Here is an 18,795-nt window from a genome sequence, read left to right as displayed (position 1 = left end):
TTATCTATTATAGGGGCTACATCTGGACTATCTCCCAGGTTGAAAAATCTATCATTACCGAATATACCTTCACACCGACGAAATGACAGTAATTGTTATTTAATGAATACAATATTAACTACATCTGGAGTATTATGACTTATTAATGCTTCGGCCGGACGTTATTTTTCTAAAATTAAAACGCGTCGTGTACCGACATGAAAATGTGTTGGTTATTTCGGCCAGGGCTGAATGATAAACGAGAACGTGATCGACTTGATCTTAATCAATGACTATCTTTGGGAAGCCAAGTCTGATTGTCAAATAGATTACCTTGGGTAAATGAGGCGCCTTTCTAACATTGAATTATGAATTTACATTTTGGAAGTCCGTTCCTTTGAAAACCGTCCACAGAGTTTTGATTTTCAAATTAGCTTTCTCTTGGCATACAGGCATGCACACATATCGATCCTTTAGTGTGCTCTACTGGATTAACTTTATTGTCCGAACCAACACGAAATTTTCCGATAGCTGAACTAGCATCCGTTTCAAAGAAATTGTCTCATTCGTCTAACCTGGTAGCATCTAAGCATATCTCGTACTTCATGTCAACAAGTGGCTCCCCATAGAGCTCTTGCATGTTCCCAGTAGCCATCGGCCTCTCTCACGTCATGTGGCTCTTCAAACATGGCCCTTCTCTCTGTAGCAAACAGTGGGCGGGAGAGGAAAAAATATAATTGTACAGTAAATTATTGATCAAGGTTTAATTTTTGGATTTCTGCATGAAAGGGGTTGTCCTAATGTAAAGCAGTACTTCAAGGCCATCTGCTCCCAGGTCGTATTTAATACGTGATTAGAGGACGACTTTTTATTATCTTCTATCCTGACATGCGGAGGAGGACATTATTACAATCATATGGAATAAAAAAGTGTTCGTTAGTGGCTCGGTGATGTCAGTAATCTTTACAATATAGCGGCACACATGATTGTGAGTTAACACAAGACTTCAAGTACATTATATAGCGTTGTTTTCAATACGTAATTGTAGTTAGTGACTGAGTGAGTCGGTGAGGTTGGGCAGTGACGAACTAGATCAGTATTTGAAACTGTCTCTTCGTGTCAGTTCAGTTGGGAAAGACAGGTTTGTTCATAGGATTACTTGGGTGGAAACCATAAGCAACGCTATGGTGCCGACATACCCAGGTTCACTGTACTTCACGGGCGGTGGGGTAGGCTAGTGGTTAAAGCGTTAGCTCGTCACGCCGAAGTCCCGGGTTCGATTCCTTACATGGGTACAATGTGTGAAGCCCTTTTCCGGTGTTCCCTGCTGTGATATTGCTGTGATATTGCTAAAACTAAACTCACTCATTCACTCACTCACTCACTCATTGAAAAACCATTCTACGATTTATACTATATCATAGTCATGTCTCTCTATCAAATAGTTATGATATTAGGTTTTCGAGTAAAGGTGGGCGTTTACTGTCCCACCGGCGGCACCCGCCGTAAACACTTGCAGACTCAAGTCAATTGTTCAGATGCCAAAGCACGTGGAACAGGTCAAAATAGTTTCTTTCGTTGGACATCACCTTGGTCACTGATGTTTCAGCCTATCTACCCGTGAAGATCCGGGTTAGAATTGATCTTCAGTAACCCATGCTTGTCGTTAACGGCGACTGACGGGATCTGGTCAGGCTCGCTGACTTGGTTGACATATGTCATCGTATCTCAATTGCTCATGATGTTGATCACTGAATTGTCTGGTCCAGATTCTATTATTTACAGACCGCCGTCATAGCTGGACTGTGGCTGAGGGTTGCGTAAAGTTAAACACGCTCACTCACTCACATCTATACCATAAACGCTTTGAAAGAATCGCTAAGCCCTATTATACTTGAACTAGAATCACGTGACTTTATGACATTGCACATGTTACATGAAGCCATCCACCAAATGATTAACCTTTCTGCACCATGATGTCGATTATGCTCAGCAAGGAGGCAGTGTAGGTGTTCCGTTTTGATGGATTTGGCCCATGAGGGAAGAAGCAGCGGAATAGCTTGTAGGCGTGCGGCATTGTGATACTTGTAGAACAAAGTCTTGTGTGTATATGTGTTGTGTGAGAATTCGAAGTCTCCATAGACTGGCTGAGATGGATGGGGGTGGGATGGACGGGGGTTGTATTACAAAAGCGTCATGATCCACGACTGAGGCCGCGGGAAAAAGGTTTGACTTTTCGGGAAGAGAGAGATCGCTAGCGAGAACGAGGTGAGTGTATGTGGAGGAGACAGATTGCTGGTTGGAACAACGTAGGTGTATGGGGAGGAGACGGAGACAGATTGCTGGAGGGAACAACGTGGGTGTAAATGGAGGAGACAGATTGCTGGAGGGAACAACGTGGGTGTATGTGGAGGAGACAAAATGCTGGAGGGAACAACATGGGTGTATGTGGAGGAGACAGATTGCTGGAGGGAACAACGTGGGTGTATGTGGAGGAGACAAAATGCTGGAGGGAACAACGTGGGTGTATGGGAGGAGACAGATTGCTGGAGGGAACAACGTGGGTGTATGTGGGAGGAGACAGATTGCTGGAGGGAACAACGTTGGTGGTGGGAGGGAGATGTGGAGAACAACGTGGGTGTATGTAGACAGATTGCTGGAGGGATCAAAGTTGGTGTAAGTGGGAGGGAGACAGATTGCTGGAGGGAACAACGTGGGTGTATGTGGGAGGAGACAGATTGCTGGAGGGATCAAAGTTGGTGTATGTGGAGGAGACAGATTGCTGGAGCAACGTGGGGTGTGTGGAGACAGATTGCTGGAGGAACAACGTGGGTGTATGTGGAGGAGACAGATTGCTGGAGGGAACAACGTGGCAGTAAGTGGAGGAGACAGGTTGCTGGAAGGAACAACGTGGGTGTATGTGGAGGAGACAGATTGCTGGAGGGAACAACGTGGCAGTAAGTGGAGGAGACAGGATGCTGGAGGGAACAACGTGGGTGTATGGGGAGGAGACAGATTGCTGGAGGGAACAACGTGGGTGTATGTGGAGGAGACAGATTGCTGGAGGGAACAACGTGGGTGTATGTGGAGGAGACAGATTGCTGGAGGGAACAACGTGGGTGTAAGTGGGAGGAGACAGATTGCTGGAGGGAACAACGTGGGTGTATGTGGAGGAGACAGATTGCTGGAGGGAACAAAGTTGGTGTATGTGGGAGGAGACAGATTGCTGGAGGAACAACGTGGGTGTATGTGGAGGAGACAGATTGCTGGAGGGAACAACGTGGGTGTATGTGGAGGAGACAGATTGCTGGAGGGAACAACGTGGGTGTATGGGGAGGAGACAGATTGCTGGAGGGAACAACGTGGGTGTATGTGGAGGAGACAGATTGGGAGAACAACGTGGGTGTATGTGGAGACTGGAGGAACAACATTGGTGTATGTGGAGGAGACAGGTTGCTGGAGGGAACAACGTGGGTGTATGTGGAGGAGACAGATTGCTGGAGGGAACAACGTGGGTGTATGTGGAGGAGACAGATTGCTGGAGGGAACAACGTGGGTGTATGTGGAGGAGACAGATTGCTGGAGCGAACAACGTGGGTGTATGGGGAGGAGACAGATTGCTGGAGGGAACAACGTGGGTGTATGTGGGGAGGAGACAGATTGCTGGAGGGAACAACGTGGGTGTATGTGGAGGAGACAGGGATTGCTGGAGGGAAACAACGTGGGTGTATGTGGAGTGGGAGAGACAGATTGCTGGAGAGAACAACGTGGGTGTATGTGGAGGGAGACAGATTGCTGGAGGAACAACGTGGGTGTATGGGAGGTAGAACAGTGTATGTTGGAGGAGACAGATTGCTGGAGAGAACAACGTGGGTGTATGTGGAGGGAGACAGATTGCTGGAGGAACAACGGGGTGTATGTGGAGGAGAGACAGATTGCTGGAGGGAACAACGTGGGTGTATGTGGAGGAGACAGGTTGCTGGAGGGAACAACGTGGGTGTATGTGGAGGAGACAGATTGCTGGTGGAACAACGTGGGTGTATGTGGAGGAGACAGATTGCTGGAGGGAACAACGTGGGTGTATGTGGAGGAGACAGATTGCTGGAGGGAACAACGTGGGTGTATGTGGAGGAGACAGATTGCTGGAGGGAACAACGTGGGTGTATGTGGAGGAGACAGATTGCTGGAGGGAACAACGTGGGTGTATGTGGAGGAGACAGATTGCTGGAGGGAACAACGTGGGTGTATGTGGAGGAGACAGATTGCTGGAGGGAACAACGTGGGTGTATGTGGAGGACAGACAGATTGCTGGAGGGAACAACGTGGGTGTATGTGGAGGAGACAGGTTGCTGGAGGGAACAACGTGGGTGTATGTGGAGGAGACAGGTTGCTGGAGGGAACAACGTGGGTGTATGTGGAGGAGACAGGTTGCTGGAGGAGGGACAACGTGGGTGTATGTGGAGAGACAGATTGCTGGAGGGAACAACGTGGGTGTATGTGGAGGAGACAGGTTGCTGGAGGGAACAACGTGGGTGTATGTGGAGGAGACAGATTGCTGGAGAGGAACAACGTGGGTGTATGTGGAGGAGGTTGCTGGAGACAGATTGCTGGTGGGAACAACGTAGGGTGTATGTGGAGGAGACAGATTGCTGGTGGGAACAACGTGGGTGTATGTGGAGGAGACAGATTGCTGGTGGGAACAACGTGGGTGTATGGGGAGGAGACAGATTGCTGGAGGGAACAACGTGGGTGTATGTGGAGGAGACAGGTTGCTGGAGGGAACAACGTGGGTGTATGGGAGGAGAACAGGTTGCTGGAGGGAACAACGTGGGTGTATGGGAGGAGACATATTGCTGGAGAGAAGAATGTGGGTGTATGTGGAGGAGACAGATTGCTGGCGGGAACAACGTGGGTGTATGGGGTGGAGACAGATTGCTGGAGAGAACAACGTGGGTGTATGTGGAGGAGACAAATTGCTGGAGAGAAGAGAGTGGGTGTATGGGGAGGAGACAGATTGCTGGAGATACATGGGAACTAGAAGAGCGTGGATATAATGGAAGAGTAAACGTAATGGATGTTGAAGTCGGCTTGCAAAACATGTGGTAAGATCAATACAGATGAAGAGCGTGTGATACACCGGGTGGATACTGAGGTAGATTTGGAGATGATGAGATGAGTCTGCCTTGTGTGGGTTAGATTTGTAAGTGTGGACCATTTCTGAAGGACGTTAGGTGACCTTGAGGAGCGGGGCTGATCCCAGTGAGTGTGTGGTAGATGTGGAGGAAAGGGCTGTTCTCGTCATGACCATACAGTCATGAATGGTTGGAGGGTAGATTTGAAGGACAGGAATGCTTGAGTTAAACTGGAATGATGTTGAGAAAGATGCGTGTATGGGTACACGTTGTCCATCGCCGGTAGATATATGTATATGGGGCAGGTTGGCAACCCGTCACCACTACCCAATGTAGCACTGACTCTCTAATGCATGGGGCGACCGGAGCAGATTACCAGGGCCAAGATTGATGGCACACACACGATAGCAAATATCAGTTATTGGGGGAAATATTGTCTCTTTGCCGTACGTTATATACCACGTACTGCTAATTCAAAATGACTGCCGCAAGTTCATATTTCATTTTGATTTACTATCAAATGTCTGCTCTATCAGCAAAAACTTACACATTACACATTCAATCCATACGCCCGGTAAAATATTCAAATTCCTAATCGATTTCTTCGACGCAGGCTGTCAAGCAGCAGAGCTGTGCAATTCAGTGAATACTTCCCAAAGGAGCTTTTGTTCTTTGATTCCTAATAAACACCATTAATCTGTGTTAGTGCGAGTCCACTTATCTCCCTCGCTGAAGGACAGTCGCACGGAGAACATTCATCACCAAGGTTGGGTAACTCCTGCCCGTCATGTATGATTTGTTCCACAGAGGATGTCCTAATACCCTACGTCTGGGTATCAGTACCGTGTGTCCCCTGTCAAAGGTCCCTTTAATCTGTGTGGGTATCGTACAGTACTGGCAGCAAGGAGTTGCGGTGTGGTCTAGTTCTGGGGTATCTCGCAAATTATGCAATTGTGAGTGAGTGAGTTATGTTTTACGCCGCTTTTAGCAATATTCCAGCTATATCACGGCGGGGGACACCGGAAATGGGCTTCACACATTTTACCCATGTGAGAAATCGAATCCGGTCTTCAGCGTGACGAGCGAACGCTTTAACCACTAGGCTACTCTATTTGATTGTGGCTCCAAACCGGATAATGCCTGAGATAGCTGAGTGAATGAATGAATGAAAGTCTTTATTTCCTCCAGAGTTGAATCCTAAGATCGTACAAAGGCAAATACATTATTTACAATACATCACATACATTCAACGAAATGGAACAACATTTGTAACAAAATGGAAGCGTATGTTAGACTGCTCATTAATAGATAATTTACAATGTACAATTTGTGAGCAGTAGGGCTGTGTTTAAAAGATGTACATCAGATGTTTCTTTAGATTCCATACGAATTGAGAAAATGAAAGTATTATGTATTCCCATGTTTCATAGTCAATTATTTCAGCTAAGTCATGTATATCTGCGCCGAGAAACAGTGCCAGCATATCATCGTCGTCGAGCATATCTATTTTAACATATAAATATACACCAAGTTTATCAATCAGGCAGGAGAAGAAATTATTTCTGTCGGACATAAAAAAAATACACTGTGTAGGATGATATGGCAGTCATAGCCATAGCAATGTCGATTACAGTGGTTACATTCTTTTGACACTTTTGCTCTTGATCCGATTTTGACACAGATTTGCAGGGGCTGTCTTAAATGTTGGTAGAGGTGGATCAGATAATAAAAGACGTGCATTTGTAAAAGTTTGTGGATTTTACAGTATCGTGAGAGATCCTGTCTCTGTGCTAGTCTCCCTCTCCCGATGTTTTGTTCACAGTCCGAGAAAATGATCTCATTTACGTTTTTGACCAATATGATCGGAATTTGATCAGGTTGCCGATGACATGTGGTGAACGTTTACAAATCAAACACATGATCTTTGACGTAAAGTATATCTAATGTAATTACCTATTTTGACCTTCAATATGTGTTTCAGCGTTTATGGATGGACAATTGACTTACCTTTGCGTGTGTTTGTGATGGTGCATAAGCTCAGCTTTATGCGAACACCTGATATCGTCACTTTGTGAATGGGCCCACAAGCACATGCTTTTAGATAACAGTGAAAATCATTCAAAGATTTCCTGTAGTTAAATGAAGGGTTTTTACTAAAACTAAATCTTAAACTCTCGAGTAATATTCATATTCATCTTTCATAGCGATGTAGTCGATACTGGCAATGACGAGGCTGCAATTACTGTATCTGATATTACTTTTTGTGTCCATAACGAAAGGCGTAACGATTACGACATTGGCAGGGGCTATGATTCCTCAGCAAATCTCGTTACTTGTCTGTGATCAAACACAACAAATTGCATAATTAGGTTGTGAGAATGGCAGTAGCGTTTTAATATTGAATATAGCAACAAAAAGAGGTAGAGTGGTTAATGTACTAGTGTTTCAGTTCAGCGACATTACCAGGAATTACTTCATTGATCAAAGACAGCATATGGTGCTGATTTTTGCAAATTTACATTAAACGACGGGAACAAGTAGATAAATGGCGTTTGAATTTCAGACTGATTAAAGACATGTACCTCACCCAAATCGACTCATAGGGAGTGGGCGACAAAATATGATTTATGTGGCTTTGAACAGCTCAGTCACATCATAGCGTGACGGTTTTATTGAAAATTGAACCATCCTGATATAAATCAGACATTGACCACTTTGGTGAAAACTCCAATAGCGAGGGTGTTGTGTGGTCTTATTGAAAATTGAACCATCGCGATTGAACTCAGACATGTATCACTTTGGTGAAAACTTCAAGAGCAAGGGTGAAAATCCCAAGAGCAAGAATGTGGTGCGAACACACCAAGACTAAAAAAGTCAACTGGAAGAGTTTGGGATTCAAACCCACAACAAGAGGATCCTGACTGCTAGTTGGCTTGGAACATGCTAGGCGTTTACCACTTTTGTGAAAACCCCATTAGCAAGTACATGGTGCCAACAAACCATGAGAAAGAATCGGGACAAATGTGAGATTCAAACCCACCTCGATGATCCTGACTAATAAAAACCAAATTGCAAAGCGAACTAACTTGGACCACAGAACCACCCGTCCCTGATTCACGTTAACAAGCCTGATAAATGTGATGGGGGCCGCACAATACAAGCCTGACGCAACAAGTCAGTTTACCGGGAGCCATTATAAGAAAACTACAGCCGCGGAAGGCATTACCGCCGCACATTTGCATGTAATTCCCTTCGAGCCCCTTAGATGGATTGTTCTGTCATTTCGCCATCAGTGCCAGTAATTCGGGTTAGGCAATATCATTTATATGTGTAATATAGAATAATACGATCTGCGTGATAACATTGTGCTCATTAAGAATCAATGTGGCTCTGAGGATCGCCTCTCATGGATGCTGGTGACGGGCATAAAACTGTCTGGTTTGTGTGTTGGTAATCGTTAGTTGTTACGGCGAATAATTGAAGCTAGGTGACAATACCTGTTTGGCTGTTATCTGATTCATTAGGGGCGTTATATGCTCAATCTATTGATTGGTCTAATGAACGCTGTCTAGATACCGGAGATCGTGTGAATAATGTCATAAAAGGTCACACCGCTTGTGCAGTTTGATGGAACACCTTGTTTGACCTTGGTAGTCTGGAATGGTTTGAAGGTTGCTGACACAGCTTTAAATAGTTGAATCTCGCGACCGGTATGACCTTGGAGTAAATTGCACAAACGAATTCTTTCATTGCGAGTACTGTTCTGCACAAAATATTTAGCTTGATCCAAAACTGACGACAATTATATTTTTAAATGACATACTGTAATATTGCACAAATATACAACAGATACATCACTGGTCTCACGAACGCTGTCTCTGAACTATCACAGATGTATAACTAACCTTTGCAGAACCTGCTCCGTGGTATCACTGCATCACCAGCCATATACTGAATGCACTCGAACATGTCACCATTTGCGTCAGAGCTGCGCTCAAGCGTAGTTTATTTAAATTAACGCTTTATTCGACTGATAATTGAATATTCGAATATCATCCTGTCAATTAGCATCAAATATATAAGTGGTTTACGAGAAGATAAAAATATACGTATGACTTCAAATGGTAATTTCTTTCATTTTGTGCAATAAATGGATAGATGTAACAAGACTTATATAATGGTTATTCCGCATGGTATAGTATGAGCTGAGATATTGCAGGCAGGCAACTGGGTACAGCTGGTTACTGGTTGGAAGTGACTTCAAAACACATCAGCACCAACCATGATATAGAAACATCGTCGTTCCTTAAATTGGCAGGATTTCATATTCGCTGTTTTCTTACACCTTTCTCTGCATTTTAAATGGTTTTCTTTGATCGCTCGTCACGCCGAAGACCTAGGTTCGATTCCCCACATGGGTACAATGTGTGAAGCCCATATCTCGTGTCCCCCGCTTTGACAATTTTCCTGAATGTTACTAAAAGGGGCGTAAACCTTCACTCACTCACTCACTCACTCACTCAAATCTTTTGATGTTCAAGTGTTGTTTTGTCCCAACTGCAGATCCGATGTACCCGAGAAGTATGCCGATCGTTCTACGTCTACAGTGGATCATCTACAACCTGAGCTGTAACTCCGCCATTGTGGTCACCATGTCCTACTGGTCATTCGTCGCCTTCTTCTCACATTCGGGTAAGTCGACACTTTGTTTCTGGAGATTCATGAGTCAACATTTACTCATCTGACAGTCTGTAAGTCGACACTTTGTTTCTGGAGATTCATGAGTCAACATTTACTCATCTGACAGACTGTAAGTCGACACTTTGTTTCTGGAGAGTCATGAGTCAACATTTACTCATCTGACAGACTGTAAGTCGACACTTTGTTTCTGGAGATTCATGAGTCAACATTTACTCATCTGACAGTCTGTAAGTCGACACTTTGTTTCTGGAGATTCATGAGTCAACATTTACTCATCTGACAGACTGTAAAGTCGACACTTTGTTTCTGGAGAGTCATGAGTCAACATTTACTCATCTGACAGACTGTAAGTCGACACTTTGTTTCTGGAGATTCATGAGTCAACATTTACTCATCTGACAGACTGTAAGTCGACACTTTGTTTCTGGAGATTCATGAGTCAACATTTACTCATCTGACAGACTGTAAGTCGACACTTTGTTTCTGGAGAGTCATGAGTCAACATTTACTCATCTGACAGACTGTAAGTCGACACTTTGTTTCTGGAGAGTCATGAGTCAACATTTACTCATCTGACAGACTGTAAGTCGACACTTTGTTTCTGGAGAGTCATGAGTCAACATTTACTCATCTGACAGACTGTAAGTCGACACTTTGTTTCTGGAGAGTCATGAGTCAACATTTACTCATCTGACAGACTGTAAGTCGACACTTTGTTTCTGGAGAGTCATGAGTCAACATTTACTCATCTGACAGACTGTAAATCGATAAGTAGTTTCTTGGATCTGCATCAGCGGTCATTTATCTAATCATCTAGTCTAGCTTCAAGTTGACTTTTAACAATCTGGCATACCAGATAACCACCGGGACACCAACACTAATTTCACACTCACTATGATGTTTTTTGCATGAATGGTTCTTTATTGTCAAGTAACAGATCAGAATTACATGCAGAAAGATCGGCATCAATTCGTCATTCATACAATTGTATGTGGTTTCCAAAATGAAATCCGAATTGCACCCGGGATGGTCGACATCAATTACTAAGTCATACAGTAGTCTGTATTTTCTAGTATAACATCCGAATCATCTACAGGAAGATCGACAACAATTCCTCAGTCATACAAGTATCAGTATTTCCTGATAAAACATCCGTATTAATTAACATGTACACTTAAGGCTACAGACAAACGGAATTAATTCATGATTCACACACCTATATGAACACTACCCATCAGTGGTCCGCATAGTCGACAGTCATTCAACACACATTGTATCATTCATCCAACAAACACTTGTGTAATTCGATGAAAGTAGTTAATAGAAACTCCGACAGACACAGTTGGACGTTTGACTGTGACGTCGTGTTTGATCTGTAATATCATTGGTGTCTAGATAACCACGCCACGCATACGCCCACACACATTCCCGTTGATCGCAGCCCCACCCATTATATCTTCACATCAACTGTGTGGGAAAATCAATCAAGCTGTCATCCACAGTGTTCATATATATATATTTCTAATGTGCCATGTAGTTGCCTCATCACACAAATAAATTTGGTCGAATATTTCCCTAACGCTACAAAGAAATGAACTCACTCCCCTAGCTGTTCAAGTGAGTGAATGCTGTTTTATGACGCCTCTGTAATTGTATATATCGCTTTCATAACCTGTAGTTTACTGCTATTAATGCATAATTACAAAACAATGTTGAAAAGATTAAGTGATAGAACATTGTAAAGGTGTGTATTCCGCGATACAATGTTACTTCATGTTTGTGGTGTCAACGAAATTGTTTTTATCACGTTCAGCGGTATGAGATATTCATTTTGAAAACATATGGACCATTTGTAGATAAATTATTGCGATTTGATGCGATGGAGAATTATGCCCTTTGCTTGAGATATCCACAAGCTGTAGACTTGTAAACGACTTCAATTTGTGCCTTTGGAAAATCAATATGTGTATTAACACAATGTCGGCGGTGACAGAACTACATTTCCGTATCTAGCGTGTCTGTTTATAAGGCTGTTAGAAGCTGACTTCAGTTTGTCAATAATTTGCAAAATCAATTAATAGTTTTCAGCGACTGCCAATGTTCAACAACTCAATTGTCACTTTACGGCATTGAATCAATTGAACAGATTCGGAGTCAATTGTATACAGTGACTTTAGCCTAGTGCACCAACTGACTTTGTTGTGTCACAGATGAATCATTAGATGTGTTTCCCTGAAACAAGTGCCTAGCGAGGGCACGGCATTGCAGAGCACAAATACACTAGCATCTGGTTATGTAAGCGTCCTGAAAGTAACCTTGTCCGATGAGGTCAACAGGACACGAGGTTTTGTGCCCGATCCTGGAGAGAACTAGTGACAATGTCATCTGGTTATAAACTGGCAGCAGCTCATGCTTTCTTTCTTATATAACTGACAGCAGACTGTTTGATCCTACTTAGCTAAATTACTGACAGAAACTGGTTCATACCTTCTTTCTTAAAAAACTGACAGCAGACTGTTTGATCCTACTTTGCTAAATAACTGACAGAAACAGGTTCATACCTTCTTTCTTAAAAAACTGACAGCAGACTGTTTGATCCTACTTCGCTAAATAACTGACAGAAACTGGTTCATACCTTCTTTCTTAAAAAACTGACAGCAGACTGTTTGATCCTACTTCGCTAAATAACTGACAGAAACTGGTTCATACCTTCTTTCTTAAAAACTGACAGCAGACTGTTTGATCCTACTTTGCTAAATAACTGACAGAAACTGGTTCATACCTTCTTTCTTATATAACTGACAGCAGACTGTTTGATCCTACTTTGCTAAATAACTGACAGAAACTGGTTCATACCTTCTTTCTTATTTAACTGACAGCAGACTGTTTGATCCTTCTTTGCTAAATAACTGACAGAAACTGGTTCATACCTTCTTTCTTATTTAACTGACAGCAGACTGTTTGATCCTACTTTGCTAAATAACTTACAGAAACTGGTTCAATTGCATTGTCTTACTTAACCGATAGAGGCTGGTTTGATCTTACATTTGTGGCCCAACTAGACACTAGACAGTTTAATCTTACTCGGTTACATTACCGACAGTAGCCAATTTAATCTGACATAGTTATATTACTGACAGTAGCCAATTTAATCTGACATAGTTATATTACTGACAGTATCCAAGATAATCTGACATAGTTATATTACTGACAGTAGCTCATTTAATCTGACATGGTTGTATTACTGACAGTAGCCAATTTTAATCTGACATTGTTATATTACTGACAGTAGCCAATTTAATCTGACATGGTTATATTACTGACAGTAGCCAATTTAATCTGACATAGATATATTACTGACAGTAGCCAATTTAATCTGACATGGTTATATTACTGACAGTAGCCAATTTAGTCTGACATGGTTATATTACTGACAGTAGCCAATTTAATCTGACATGGTTATATTACTGACAGTAGCTCATTTAATCTGACATAAATATATTACTGTCAATAGCCAATTTGATCTGCCATAGATATATTACTGACAGTAGCCAATTTAATCTGACATGGTTGTATTACTGACAGTAGCCAATTTTAATCTGACATTGTTATATTACTGACAGTAGCCAATTTAATCTGACATGGTTATATTACTGACAGTAGCCAATTTAATCTGACATAGATATATTACTGACAGTAGCCAATTTAATCTGACATGGTTATATTACTGACAGTAGCCAATTTAGTCTGACATGGTTATATTACTGACAGTAGCCAATTTAATCTGACATGGTTATATTACTGACAGTAGCTCATTTAATCTGACATAAATATATTACTGTCAATAGCCAATTTGATCTGCCATAGATATATTACTGACAGTAGCCAATTTAATCTTATTTTGTTATTCAAGTGGTATTAGCTCCCTTAATCTTACTTTGGTACTAAAGGTGTAGTGGTCGGTTCAGTTTACTGTTATATAACTGGCAGTAACCGGTTCAATTCTACTTTGTTATGATGCTGGAAGGTGATGGTAACTAAGTCCTTGCAGAAATGTGATACATACAATATTACAATCCTTTTGTGTTACAAACCAGTAACGTATATGATCGTGTCACCTTCTTCGAAACTTGATAGTTTTTCAGTGATACACCTTAGTAATTGAGTTATACTTGTGTTTCCTATTGAAGGAACTAACTAACATGAACGATGTAACTGACACATCTTAGTGTTTATCTGACAGCATTAACACATAATGCGGATCAGGTGCGTTAACACGTGGGTTTTATTCTGGTTACAGAACTGCTGGCTACACCGATGAGCCGTGTCAAGCACACCATGAACACTGTGTACGTCATCACCGACATCATGATCAGCGGCACCCCGCTACGTGTGCTACACATGTTCATGACAATAACACTCGGCTCCGTCTACGCTCTCTTCAACGCCATCTACTTCCTCAACGACGGCACTGTAACGGACTCTCGTGAAGAGAGACATTACGCTTATAACTTCATGAACTGGAATAAGCCAGTAGAGGCTGTCATCACCTGTGTTCTCTGCGTCCTTCAAGCGATGCTGGCACAGGTCATCCTCAACCTCCTGTATCGGCTCCGGATGTGGGTGTTTTCCAAGTTTTACTACGTTCCAGATGACCCCACTCTAGACTCGGAGATGCAGAACATTGTCATGTCGACCTCCACAAGCTATAACGCTGTCGATGACAAGAGTCTAGCCAGTGACGGACGCTATGCTGAATAACCCCTGCTGTGCGTAGGATAATAATTCAGATAATTCATTCACAGCAAAATATCAAGAAGCATTCTTCAATTTAAGGAAAATGGGCCACAAACATTTTATTTTGAAACTGTATCTGAGGACATATGTACATGCTTTGCGGTTAAGGGGCAACATATTCTTAATAAGTCGTTTTTGAGACAACGTGTTCTGTCGAAAGAGGATGACAAAATAATTACTTGTAAATCTTCATAGTTTTTAAAAAAATGTACATATATTCATAACATACGTCTCAACGTTCGCTCCACTTCCTAGCGCCATTAAACATTACGTACTAGACAATCGTTATGCATCTACTAAAAATATTACGACATTTGATTAGGTTGTGAAGTGTGTTTTGACATTCATATGTAGAGAACAGGTTTTCAGTGGTGTGTAACCTTCTCCGTAAGCGCTCCTCCCTATCTGTCCCGTCTTTCAAACATGCCGCTCATGCTTTCCCCCTTGGTGCTAAGTATCCGTGACGTCATAGGTTGTGTTTACATTTCCTGTGACGTTGTACACAAGACTCGATGACGTATGATGGACAAGTATTGACCCACATTGGTGCTAACCTTGACCTTGGTTATACCTGTCTTGTATAAAACGGCTTGGCACTGTTTGATTTAGACTGGATCCGTTTCGTTCTAAATATTAAAAACTTACAAGTTCAAGGTGTGTGATTTTTATGAAAATGTGCGTAGAAATTTCAGTTTAATTTTCATATTTACATTTACGTTATGCGATAGTTTTTGTGATTATTGGACACATGTAATAACATGTTTAATACCAGATCCAGTCTGTGTGTTACCACAAAGCTTTGATGTATTGTACATGCTCCCGTAGAATCCTCCTAGTGTGTAAATAGTTGATATAGAAGTTGAAATGTTATTGTTACTCATCTTAGCATTATAATAAGAAATTGTTGATAGCTTAGTTAAATGGTTAATGTTCGTTGACTAGATGTATTGTATTGTTAGATATATGTAGAAACTGTTTCTATCATATAAGTGATTATATTTGAATTATATCTATATTTTACAGATTTTTCTATTCCATCCATGTTATTTCAATGTTTCACTTGCTCATGTCATAATTTTGCTGTGATAATCTGTCATCGTGGTGTTGATTCATCTTTATTTATGATTATTATGTGAATTAAAATGAAGTAAAATCGAAAGTGACTTGCGTGATCAGTTGCATGAATCGTATGTACTAGACCATAATCTTAAAATTCATTAGGCCATTTGACACTCCAACATGTTAGTTCTCTTAAATTGTTCTGTGATCTGTAAGTACACTTATTTTAACCTGTAGATCACCATTAAATTGGGTACATTACACCGTCTACTTCAGGAAGCGATCACCACTAAATTGGGTACATTACACCGTCTACTTCAGGAAGAGATCACCACTAAATTGGGTACATTACACCGTCATACTAAATTGGGTACATTACACCGTCTACTTCAGGAAGCGATCACCACTAAATTGGGTACTTCAGGAAGCGATCACCACTAAATTGGAAGCGATCACACACTTACACCGTCTACTTGGAAGAGATCATCCACTAAATTGGGTACATTACACCACTAAATTGGGTACATTACACCGTCTACTTCAGGAAGCGATCACCACTAAATTGGGTACATTACACCGTCTACTTCAGGAAGCGATCATCACTAAATTGGGTACATTACACCGTCTACTTCAGGAAGCGATCATCACTAAATTGGGTACATTACACCGTCTACTTCAGGTAGCGATCATCACTAAATTGGGTACATTACACCCTCTTCTTCATGAAACGATCGCCACTAAATTAGGTGCATTACACCGTCTACTTCAGGAAGCGATCGCCACGAACATAGCTACATTACACCCTCTTATTCATGTGGGGAACACCAAGAACATGGGTGCTGTTTTCTTGCACTGCGTATGCCAGTGCCTGACGTCGCTCCTGTAACTATGTTACAAGAGTGAGTGAGTTCGAATATATGTCTCGTGTGAAAAAGAATACGAATGGACTACCTCGCCGAACTCAACAGCTGTTTACGGGCGGTGACATAGCCTTGTGGTTGAATCCTTCGCTCGTCAGGCTTTAAACCCCGATTCCCAATATCAGAACAATATCTGAGCCCAATTCTGGTGTCCACAGCCTTGATATTGCTGGAATAGAGACTTAAGCGGCGTGCAGCTACATTCACTCACTTACCACCTATATTTACAAACGTCACCGTCAGAGCATATTATTCACCAGTCTCTATTGTCTACTAAAACAATATTGGGGTGTAAAAGGCAAAGTAGTGATGAACGATATGTGGATCAACCACTGAAAATCAATGCTGACACCAGGTGTTCATCAAACAGGGGTAAATATGTCCCGTTGTACCCTGAAACAACCGCCATACACACAATTTTCATAGACGTTTTTGGTTCCTAACTATGCCCAGATAATTCCATCCCAGAAACATTCCTTGTCTAACCAATCTATGTCACTACTTTGCAGGTTCTTACATTCTCTTCACTCCTGTTAATGGGATATTTATATAATTCTGCCCCAATAGTTTTCTTTTATTTCTTCTCCTTGAAATTCACTCACTGCGAGCACATAAGATACGTGTGTTGCCTCTGATGGAAGCGCGGTCAGTAATTACCCCAGCAGCATCCCAATAAGATGAGGCCCTCCTCATTGATTGTACAACCATGCCCTTCACAGAACGTGAAGACACTAATGTCATCAATTGTTGTATTTAAATATAGAAAATCGTTCGACTTATTTCTTGTCTCTGCCACAACTGGACATCACGCCTGAAACTTGGCTAAGGTTGTGACCATCGAAACCATTCTTAAAGCAGATGCAGTGTTTGACAGATAATATGTGTATGATTACCAAACATGTTCAAAACTAGAAAACATGTTAACAAAAACACCCCGTTAGCATGGTGTTGTCTTTTTAAATCAGTTTTGGAACACTTACTGCTGTAAAGTGGTTAACGTGCTCATAAAACCACGTGTATCCTTTCACTAGAATCCCGAACAGGTGAACACATTTAACAACCCCTAAATAATGATATTTGGCCAACTTTAATTAATAGAAACCACCTTATATAAACATATGCAATATTTAATATACATCACCGTTGTAATCAGTTGTTTGAAGAACCAATACAGTATAACACAAATGTTAAGTAATTCGTTTTCAAGCAAACAGAATAATAACTTGTACCTAGTTAAACCCTGATCCGAAGCAATATATAAATAACAAAGTTCATAACAAGGTTTTTTGAGATTCCTTCAAAACAAGACGATATCGATTAAAGGGAGTGTTGGAATGAGAAGCGTGGGCCGGCCACGTCTGTAGGGTAATCGTGGTGTATCACCTGTGGTTATCGACGAGTCGTGAGACAGACTTCACTACCATACCGTCAAGCCTGCTACACTGATGACGTAATCAATATTGTCATCCCGAGCACAAAGAAGGCGTATATTCCAGGATGCTAAATTTGTAACTAATTACAAAAAACAGTTGCAATTAGCGCTGTCCTTTCCTCAAGGGCAAATATAGGCGTGTTTTTCGTCAAACAATGTTTTTACAGTTCTGCTGAACGATATGCATCTACATTGGCAGAACACACGACGGTCTTGACTCATTTGCAGAGGTCTTAGTAGGATCGAATCTTAAACATGGTAGTATAGTGTCAATGGACAGATGGGTGGAGTGCGACATGCAGAAATGAGTCCTACCATGTAGATAGCAACAAACGCTTGCCCTGTGTGCTAACACGCATGTTCCTCCTATAAGTAGTGAGTGAATGAGTGACTGAGTGAGTTTAGTTTTACGCCGCACTGAGCAATATTCCAGCCATATGGCTGCGGTCTGTAAATAATCGAGTCTGAGCATCGACCTATGCAATTGGGATACGATGACATGTGTCTACCAATTCAGCGAGCCTGACCACCCGATCCCGTTCGTCTCTTACAATCATGGGTTAGTGAAGATCAATTCTAACCCGGATATTCATGGGCTTCCTATTAATTTGCGTTACTTCTTTATACGAGCTCATAACGGCATCTACTCTCTCCTATTAGTACATACCGTTATACGCTCGTTAGGTTGTAACGCAAGCAGTTAGTACCATGAAGTTGTATACACCTGTTCTTTCTGTGTAGACACACACGTTGATACCAACACCTACTCAGGTAC

General features: G+C 41.9%; 1 protein-coding gene across 1 annotated transcript in view; it reads left to right on the top strand.

Annotated features, from left to right (window-relative positions):
- LOC124288598 (protein rolling stone-like) overlaps window positions 1–15,768 on the top strand; it is a 51,877-nt gene extending 36,109 nt beyond the window's left edge. The window contains exons 3-4 of the mRNA XM_046725149.1: window positions 9,675–9,803; window positions 14,113–15,768. Of these exons, the coding sequence (XP_046581105.1) occupies window positions 9,675–9,803; window positions 14,113–14,573 (590 nt within the window). The 3' untranslated portion in view covers window positions 14,574–15,768. The remainder of the gene's footprint in view (window positions 1–9,674; window positions 9,804–14,112) is intronic.
- Window positions 15,769–18,795: the final 3,027 nt, after the last annotated feature.

Source organism: Haliotis rubra, unplaced genomic scaffold (assembly GCF_003918875.1).
Source record: "Haliotis rubra isolate DU_JTF1 unplaced genomic scaffold, ASM391887v1 Scf420, whole genome shotgun sequence".
NCBI lineage: Eukaryota > Metazoa > Mollusca > Gastropoda > Lepetellida > Haliotidae > Haliotis > Haliotis rubra.
The sequence above is the reverse complement of the archived record's forward strand: the minus strand, read 5'-3'. Positions and strand labels throughout refer to the sequence as shown.